General features: G+C 45.6%; 1 protein-coding gene across 1 annotated transcript; it reads left to right on the forward strand.

The window, feature by feature from the left end:
• Positions 1–372: 372 nt before the first annotated feature.
• CCNA1 (cyclin A1) lies at positions 373–6,311 on the forward strand (the record flags this gene model as incomplete). Its single annotated transcript, XM_082337630.1, has 8 exons — positions 373–501; positions 1,727–1,970; positions 2,187–2,308; positions 3,020–3,243; positions 3,869–4,073; positions 4,982–5,095; positions 5,761–5,894; positions 6,226–6,311. 8 exons carry the CDS (start codon positions 373–375, stop codon positions 6,275–6,277), a joined length of 1,224 nt encoding a protein of 407 aa, XP_082193756.1. The 3' UTR covers positions 6,278–6,311.
• Between the last annotated feature and the right edge of the window lie 2,703 nt (positions 6,312–9,014).

The following is a 9,014-nucleotide window of genomic DNA, read 5'->3' on the forward strand; positions in this document are numbered from 1 at the left end:
TCTCCATGGCGACCCGCCGCCGCTTGTGTTGCCAGGGCGGCGCCGGGGGTTGCGGCCCGGGCGTCCAACTGGCCGCGGCCAACAGCCGCCGCCGCCGCCTCCGCTGGCCTCCGCCTATATAGGGGCGGCGGGCGGGCGGCCTCCGCGGCGGTGCGCGGCGCAGCCTCCTCCCTGGGCTGGTAGCGAGCGGGGCCGGGCAGCGCGGTGCGGGCTCTGCGGCAGCGCGGCCGCCTGCCCGCCCTCCTGCGGGGCGGGAGGGGCTGCCCGAGGCGTGACCGAATATTTGTGGTGGTTTGGTTTGGGTTGTGTTGTGGTTTTTTTTTCCCCCAACTTTTTTTTTTCCCCCCTCCGGAAGGTACCGACGTCGGGGCGATGCGCCGCGCCGGTGAGAAGAGCCGGGGGGGGCGGCGGGAGCCCTGCCCCGCTGCCCCCCGCAGCAGCGGCGGCCGGGCCGTGCTGGGGGTGCTGGCGGAGAACGGGCAGCGGCGGCCCGGCGGCCAGGTGAGCCCCGCCCGCGGCGGCAGCAGCCTCCCCCGCTCCCGCGGAGCCGCCCCGGCAGCCGTGCGGCGGCCGCCGCGCCGCGCCTCCCCTCCCCTCCCCGCCGGGGGCCGCAGCCACCTGCCCGGCTCCCCGGGCGAGCCCCGGCCGGCCGCCGTCCCTCCCCGCGGGCCCGGGGAGCTCCCTGCCCCGGGGCTGGCCGCCTGCCGCAGGCATGAGCGGTGCGCCCACCTTCTGTCGAGGCTGCGGGTAAAGGCCTGGGGGTGGCGGGGAAAGTCGATTCCCGAGAAACCCTGCTAGTAACTGCTCAGTCCTGATCTAATGATGCTTCCCTGTGGAAATGCTTTGAACAAATAATCCCTTCTGGGAGGAAGGGAGACTTGGTCAGACTTTGTCTGGGAACTTCACCTCTAAAAGCGTAGGGGTGGCTTAAGAAAAGCCTATTCACTGATGCTTAGCCAAAGGTCCCGTTGCTGTTTAGCTGGCCATGCTCCCTTCAGGCTGCCAGAGCCTTCAAGAAGCTAAAGTTCACAGCAGGGTGTCTGTCTGCATTTCTGTTCCTTGGGCCCTCCTGGAGTTTGCTGGTGTGGTAGGGAAAACGTTATTGTGCTGACTTGACCTAAAATAGCAGCAAACTCTTCTCGGTTGTGACTGTGTAAAGCCCCTAACTCGGTGGCTCAACTGATAGAAGATGATGTGAAGGATTGTATCCTGGTCGCACGTTGTAGCTCTAGGGGTTGTGATGCTTGAACTCAAAAGTTCAAACTTTGGTTTGTAACTCTGCATAAAATGCATTCTTGCAGGTGAAGTCCTTCGTAAGTCTGATAGTGCCTGAACACTTCCTTTTGTTACTTTAACTTGCTGTACTTGAAAGCAGCTGCTCCTTGCCAGAACCAAGCATGGAGCAGACCCTGCATTTGCCAGCCCCATCAGAACCGAGCAGCACCCTCACCTCATCCTCCTTGGCGGTGGGCGCTGGAGATGAGGCTACTCCCCTGGTGCCTGACTTTTACACCTCACTCTTTCTGTGAGGAGTCTGTTGCAGCAAGGCAGCAACAAGCAGTACTTCTGACACACCAGCTGTAGCTGGTGGTGTTTCCAGTGAACTTTTCTGTTACTGGTATCTGTTAGGCAAGGAAGGTGATGTTCTGTTCTAAAGCAAGTGATACTTACTGTTGTTTTCTTCCTGACTTGTCCTCCTACAGTGTTACTCTGTGCTCTGTTTCAGGGTGCTACTGTTATCAGATGCTTCTCTGGCTCTGAAAACACCATCCCTTCATCTGGAAAAGATGAATTACCCAACCGCATGGTCAGTGCTGCATCAAAGCAAGGGTTTGCTATCTACGTAGATGAACCAGAAGAGAAAGAAAACTACAGCTGCCAAGTGGCTGAAGAGCTGGAATCGAGCCTGTGTGAGCTGGATACTAGTGCAATGACATCCAGTATTCACCTACTGTTGGATCTGAGTACAGGTAACTCCTGTTACTACTAAGGTGGTATCTACAGCACAAGTATGTGTAGGCTGGTTACGAATTGTGATGCTGGTTAGCTAGTCAGTAGCTTATGTTACAATAACACTTCAAGATAACTTGGATTATGTCTACATGAGGTGCAACGCTTCTGCGCTAGAAATAGCAGGAGAAGAGGCTAATTACAAAAATGTCTTGCTGGTTGCTCTTACCTGTTAGGATCTCCTATGATAGTGGACACATCCTTCCAGTCCCAGCCTGAGGATCACATGGGAGATCCCATAACGCTGACTGTGGGAGAGTATGCAGAAGACATTCATCAGTACCTCCGAGAGGCTGAAGTGAGTGGCTTGTAACAAGCTTATAGATATTTGTGGTCTCGGTGATAGGCTGCAATACTGCAATGATGTATGGCTGCCCTAGGATAACCCATGGCTGCCACTGAACTGCAAAGGAGAGGAAGCAAGGAGTAAAAAGCCATCTCTGAAGGCAGCACCTAGACAGTGATGAGATTTTTCAGGATTACTATGTGTCCCTGAAATTCCCTACCGTTGGAGCATGTCTTGACTTTTTGGGATGAAGAATTTCTGCAAATGGGAGTTGAATGCTGCAAAAATACTAAAGCAGTTGGATGTGATCTCACTGACAGCTCTCTTGCTACAGTAGGAATTTTCCATGCCTTTCTGTATCAGAGCAGTAAAGTGCAGTCTCGCAATAGGAAAAGGGGAAAAAATGTGATTTATTCATTTTCAGGTCCCTCTGAATGGCTCATATGTGCTTGATGGCAAAGGCTGTCCATAGTCCAGGATGTCTTTTAGTATTCTGCTACTAACAGTTGCTCCTTTCTCTTCAGTGTAGAAATACTACTTTTTAGAGATGCTACTAGCTGCTAATAAATGCTACTAGCACTATAATTATAGTTAGTAGCAATTAGTTATAGTGGAACAACTTGTGCTTCTTTTGGTATAAGGATAAAGAATGTTAATCAGATCAGCCATCGATGGCTCTCTTCAGGGTGAGAGTCCTGATTCTTCAACTCTCTCTCCAAGCAGGTGAGATTCAGGCCCAAGCCCTACTACATGAGGAAGCAACCAGATATCACAACAGGAATGCGTGCCATCTTGGTGGACTGGCTGGTGGAAGTAGGGGAAGAATATAAACTTCGGACAGAGACTTTGTACTTGGCGGTGAACTTCCTGGACAGGTTTCTTTCCTGCATGTCTGTTCTCAGAGGGAAGCTGCAGCTTGTAGGAACAGCAGCAATTCTTCTGGCTGCGTAAGTGTTTATCATGACATCCTGACATCACAGTGAGCTAAAACTGACTTCTGGACTGAGTCTTTTAGTTTAATTTGAAGGACTGAAGGTTGCAGTCGTAGGTAGCTTTCCATAGTGTCTCAAGATTAGCAACTTCACCTGTTTTGGCACTAGCAAAAGTAAACATTTAATGTTCGTGATGTGAGGAACTGTAGCGGGAAAACTTTGTAACCATAACAGCAGGAGCAAAACCGCTACTGTGTTAGGCTGCTAGCCTGTAAGGCTGTAGTAGATTCACCGTTGCAATCTTCAGTTAGCCTTGAACTGCATTAAGTACACAGGGTACACAACATAACCTAGGAGTGCATGGGTTTTTGTCTGGAGTGCGTTGTGTTACTGAAGCTTTCTCTCTGAGAGCTTGCTATTACTCAAGAGCTAACAATGTGTGTTTCTATCTAGACTAATGATGTAGAGTTCCTCTAAACATCTTTGCCCAAATTTGAAACTACATTGTTACCTAGCCTGGAGGAAAGAGCTCTACACAAATCTTAATGTCATGTGCTCATCCTGATATAGGTCCAGCAGAAGGCTTTCTTTTACCATAACTTTTAAGCTGACAAATGTGGCTTCTGTATTCCTTTTTCAGGAAATATGAAGAGATCTACCCACCAGAAGTGGATGAATTTGTGTATATAACAGATGACACCTACACAAAGAGGCAGCTGCTAAGAATGGAACACCTGCTTCTCAAAGTGTTGGCTTTTGACCTAATGGCCCCAACCATCAACCAGTTCCTCCTTCAGTATATTCAGAGGCATGAAGTCTGTGTCAGGACAGAGAACTTTGCAAGGGTATGAATTATCCTCCTTTTAGGACTGAGAAGGGAGAAGTGATCCTAAAAGTAGAACCACTTGTATTTCACTAAGTTATCTGAGCAGACATGTTCTGCTACTATACTACTCTATCACAAGATAGTCTTTTTTTCTCATGCCAAGTCTTATCTGAGACTGCAAGAGGCTTAAAACTGGATGTTTTGTAGCCTACTACCTTCAGTAGGCAGCTTGTGTGCTGACACTCCTGGATAAATGTCTCATGGAAATCCTAAGTTTGCTCTATCTGTCCGGTCAGGGATAACACACTGACTAGGCAGCTGGGTGCTAGGAATCCGGTTGTTTTTTCAACAGTGCCTACATAGCAAGTCTGCCCTGGATGTGGTTGTACTACATGTTGCTACACAATGATACAGCCTATGCCTACATAACTGCATAGGCAACCCTGCTTAGAAACAGGTTAACCCCGGCTTAGAGCAAAACATCTGACCTGCTGCTTATGCAAAGGGTATAGGATTGTACAGTGACTTGGCTCCAACAGAGCCCAGATTCTGTTTCTTAGAGCTGTCTGTTTATCCCTGATCTCCAAGTGAGGTCCACCTATGTGAACAAGAGCCTTGGAGGACAGGAAGAGTGTGTCTTTGTTATTTTCACAAAACCTGAATTTTCTAAGTCTCTATCTGTGTAAAATTACATCAGAGCTGATGATGGGACCAGAACTTCAGATTAGACTGTTAGGCTTTGACAAAGCATGGTCTTTCTGTCCCCACTGAAACATGCTAAAGAATGCTATTTCTACCCACTAGACATGTAACTCATGTTTTTTACATGAAACTGAGACTGTTGACAATTTTCAGTGCTTGCTGTATTGGACTGATTGTACCAGCTAGGCTTATTCTGTGTGAAAAACTTTTGGTCTTTTTGTTCAGTATCTTGCAGAGCTGAGTCTCCTTGAAGCTGATCCTTTTCTGAAGTATCTTCCTTCACAAACTGCAGCAGCAGCCTACTGTCTAGCCAACTATACAGTGAACAGGTCTTTCTGGGTAAGAACAACTGCATGTTAATGAGTAGCTCAAGCATTTTATGTTATCATTAGAACTAGGCTGCGAAGCAGAAGGAATAGCTTCAAAGTATGTTATAAGGGCTGAAATCCTAGGATGAGTTCCTGAGCTAATGGGACTACCTGATAAATAAATGTTAATTCAACCTGAAATATCCTGCCTCTTCTCTGAAATGAGAGGGACCTTGCTGTCTTGCTCACTTAGATCAAATCTGTACCTAAGGCCTTGTCAGTCTTTAATCTCTAAAACTCCTCCCCCACATACAACTCAGGGGCTTTCTGGGAGGGAGGAGAGAGCTGAATGTGTCTACTTGAGTGGAGTGATTACACTGAGGGGCTGCTTTAATGCAAGCCTTGATAGGCCTCTCAGCTGTGTGTTGGAGGAAAAGCTTTAGCAGAGAGCAGGATCCAGAAGAGATGTAATGGATGCCACATGCTTAGAGCAGAAGGAGCTTCTTGACAGATCTCCTGGCACCAAGGAAGACCTAGAGTGAAACTGATGGCAGGATACACTTGAATCCTTTTCAAGCCTAAAGAATCTAGAGTGAGCACGGATGTAGTGAAAATGGTTTCTGCTTCTGTAGAAAATGATCTTATAGATGAATGCTGCCTACAACAGAGTAACACTGTTTTTTCTTCCCTGACCAGCCAGAAACACTTGCTGTGTTCACTGGGTATTCATTAAGTGAGATAGCGCCTTGCCTGACTGATCTGCATAAAGCATGCCTTGATGCTCCCCATTGCCAACTGCAAGCGATTAAGGAGAAGTATAAGCACTCAAAGTAAGTAACCAGGAAGCCAGTGTTCTGTAACTTGGAGGCTATAAGCACAGGATGACTCTGGTTTAGCAGCTTGCGCTACAGCTGCTGTAGCTGACAAACTTCTCAGTGGTCAGCTTCTGTTCCTGAGAGGGAAGCCTCTGTCAGCCTTCGAGGGGAAAACTTCTCTGACCAGAAATGTAGTTCATCCATAGGTATACAGATGTAGTGGATAACAACTCTTCAGCAGTGTTGCAGGATGATTATTTTCTTCCTCAATGTATTACACAAGAAGGTGATATCTTTAAATTTGTCAGCTCAACTAATATCTTTAGTGACTGCATTTCTATTCCAGGTACTTGCAGGTGTCTCTTCTGGAGCCCCCAGCAGTTCTTCCTCTACAGTAGAGACTGGATCCTGGACTTGAAGATTACTTTGTCCCAATCAGCAAAGCTGGTCTAACATTTCATAGAGCGCTGCAGGTCATGTGTCTGTAACCATAGTGATCAGAATGGATTTTAGCTAGTATTTTTTAATTAGATGCCTTTTTAAAAAAGGATATTAGACTATAGCTCTTAATGTAACTGACAGCACTTTTAATAAATATCTTGTTACACTGTTCCTCTGTGAATCTTCTGACTCCAGTTAATATCTGCAGTAACAGTGAGTGGAAAGGGTTGTGGTTTTTTACAAAATCATTGTGAGTGGGGCTTTTAAGCTAGCTGGAGTGGATAAAGTGTGGCTTGAAGCAACACAACCTGGCATCTCCATAGACATGGGTGATTTGCTGCAGTATCTTATCTGTTTCTTCCTCTTCTATGAGACAAGATCATGTGGTCATGAACAGAATCTATTTTCTGCAACTTGTTTACCATATCACAGCAAAAAAATACAGATGCAAGTGGTCTATGAACTCTGAACTTGTGTGTAGAAGACCATCAGTGTTGACGTGAAAGTCAAACCTCCTTTTGTGGAGATGCGTAAGGGGGATTCCTCTGCAGGGAGCTTGAGGAAGGGGAGATTGTGGCTGTCAGAGCCTTAGGAACGCTTCAAACACTGGTGGACAGACTGCAGTGGAGAGCTGTGTTAAAAGCTATGAGGTATTGGAACAGTAGAGTTGAGCTAGATGGCTGATGTGTCATACTTGTGGTGTTGAGTAGTCTTCTGGCATAGCTATCTGAGATGACCTCTCTTACCACTAGAGCACTGCTGAACATGTGTGCCCTGCAGTCTCTAGAGAAACCTCACTCTTAGTAGGAAGGAGGGGGGTGATGGGACAGGACTATTAACTATCTTATTCTGAGCTGCTACACTGTCTTTTGACCCCAGTTATTTGTTAGGTAGTGGTTTTTAAAAAACAAACAAAACACTACCTTGAGTACTCTTAAATACAACACCTGTACAAAGTACTTAAAAAAAAAAAAAATTCAGTTGATCATGTTGATCAGCATGTAGAAAACTATGTTCAGCTCATCTAAATGGCAAGGTAAGTCTGAGGCATTCTCTTACTGTAAGAGTTAAAAACCTTTGGAAGCAGTAAGCACTGAAGAGAGTAATATCTTGTGTTTCCAAGCAAGAATATGCTTAACACATGACACTAACATGCAATTCAGCAGACATACTAAGTACCAGCTAACAAGCACCTTAATTTTAAAACTTGATTATAGTGGTATGTGTGTCATGAGGTTCTTAGCTTCAGGGGTTTCACTTCTCTCAATGTGTGCAAGACTTTCTTTTCCCTGTCCAGGCTGGGGAATCCTCATAGTAATGCAAACCCTTGTATTCCTCCAAAATGGAGATGGTGGTAATGACCGATTCACTTGTCTCTAAATATCCTTTAAGAAGGGGAGCATTCAGTTTCAGTCTAGCCTATGCAGTTCTTGGTCTCTTGCTTCAAACACTTCCTAATGAAGTAAATGAATCTGTCTTGGTATGTACTGATAATGACAGATGTGACCAGATATCCCATGCTCGTGTCTGTGGTATCCACTTTATGGTGGGGGCCACGATCCATGGATTGTCTCCATGCGATAAATTTCACGACTTGTGGATGAATATCTTAAAGGTGGGCTATGAACTCCACTCATGCCTGTAGCCAACTCATTTAATTAGGTGGCTCAGTGCCAAGGTCAGAGCCAGTGGTGCCTAGTTATAATAGTGAGTGGTGAATTTCTTGGTTGCTTGTTTCACAGGGAAGTGGTGAGTGTACTGAGCAAGAGTCTTGCTAAATCTACCAGGCTTATGAGTACCAGCTTCTTTATAGTGTTTCAGGCTGAACATAAGGTGTCTTGAAACCCCATGTTAATAAGCCTTACTCTACTCGTAAGTAATAGTGCTTACTGAACTGCAATTACTGTGGTGTTGAGTATTTTGGAAGCAGTAATGAATGTCTCAAGTGCAGAACTGTTTTCCTAGTGTTATAGCAGTTTGAAGGTATTCGTGTGGTCATGTCACAATAGTAATGGCGAAGGGATGAGTTTTGATCTTATGAACAGTCTATGACCACAGTCACGTCTCATGTTCCTGGGCCAACAGATTTGGTGCATCTAACACAGTAGGAGCTGTCCAGGTCTGAATTTACTAAATGTTTTATGATGTGGTGTCTTTCTAGAAGGCAAACTTTTGTTCTATTTTACTTTTTTAGTGTTTACTTAGCTGTAAGGCACATAGAATAGTTGCATTTAACTTTGTTAAAGCTTTAATTATCTGGTATACAAACTTGCCTGATTTTTTTTTTTTAAACTGTAATATCTGAAGAAGACTGTGCTTTGTCTGCTTTCTTGTTTGTTTTGTCATTATTTTGCAACTGAGCTAGTAGCTTAAATATTCTTTTAGTCCAAAGGCTAAAAAAGAAAATGAAAAAAAGCTAGGTAGTTAAGGTGAAGAGTCACATAATGCTGCAGCATGGAGGCTAATAACAAGTTTGTGCCAGATGGTTTAAATTTTAATTTGTGTGACAGAAAAAAACTGATCTTGAAGTGGTCTTATCTGAGATCTGTGGGTAATAATAGCATTTTGAATGTTCCTGCTCTGTTCCTATTTCCTTTTGTTGTATTTGTCTTACTCAGAGCAAGGAAAACTCTTATTGCTCTTGTACGAGTGAGCCTTGACTCTTCCAAGGTGAAAATTGGGTGCCATCTCTTC

This window comes from Platalea leucorodia, assembly GCF_965183815.1.
Source record: "Platalea leucorodia genome assembly, chromosome: 2".
NCBI classification, from domain to species: domain Eukaryota; kingdom Metazoa; phylum Chordata; class Aves; order Pelecaniformes; family Threskiornithidae; genus Platalea; species Platalea leucorodia.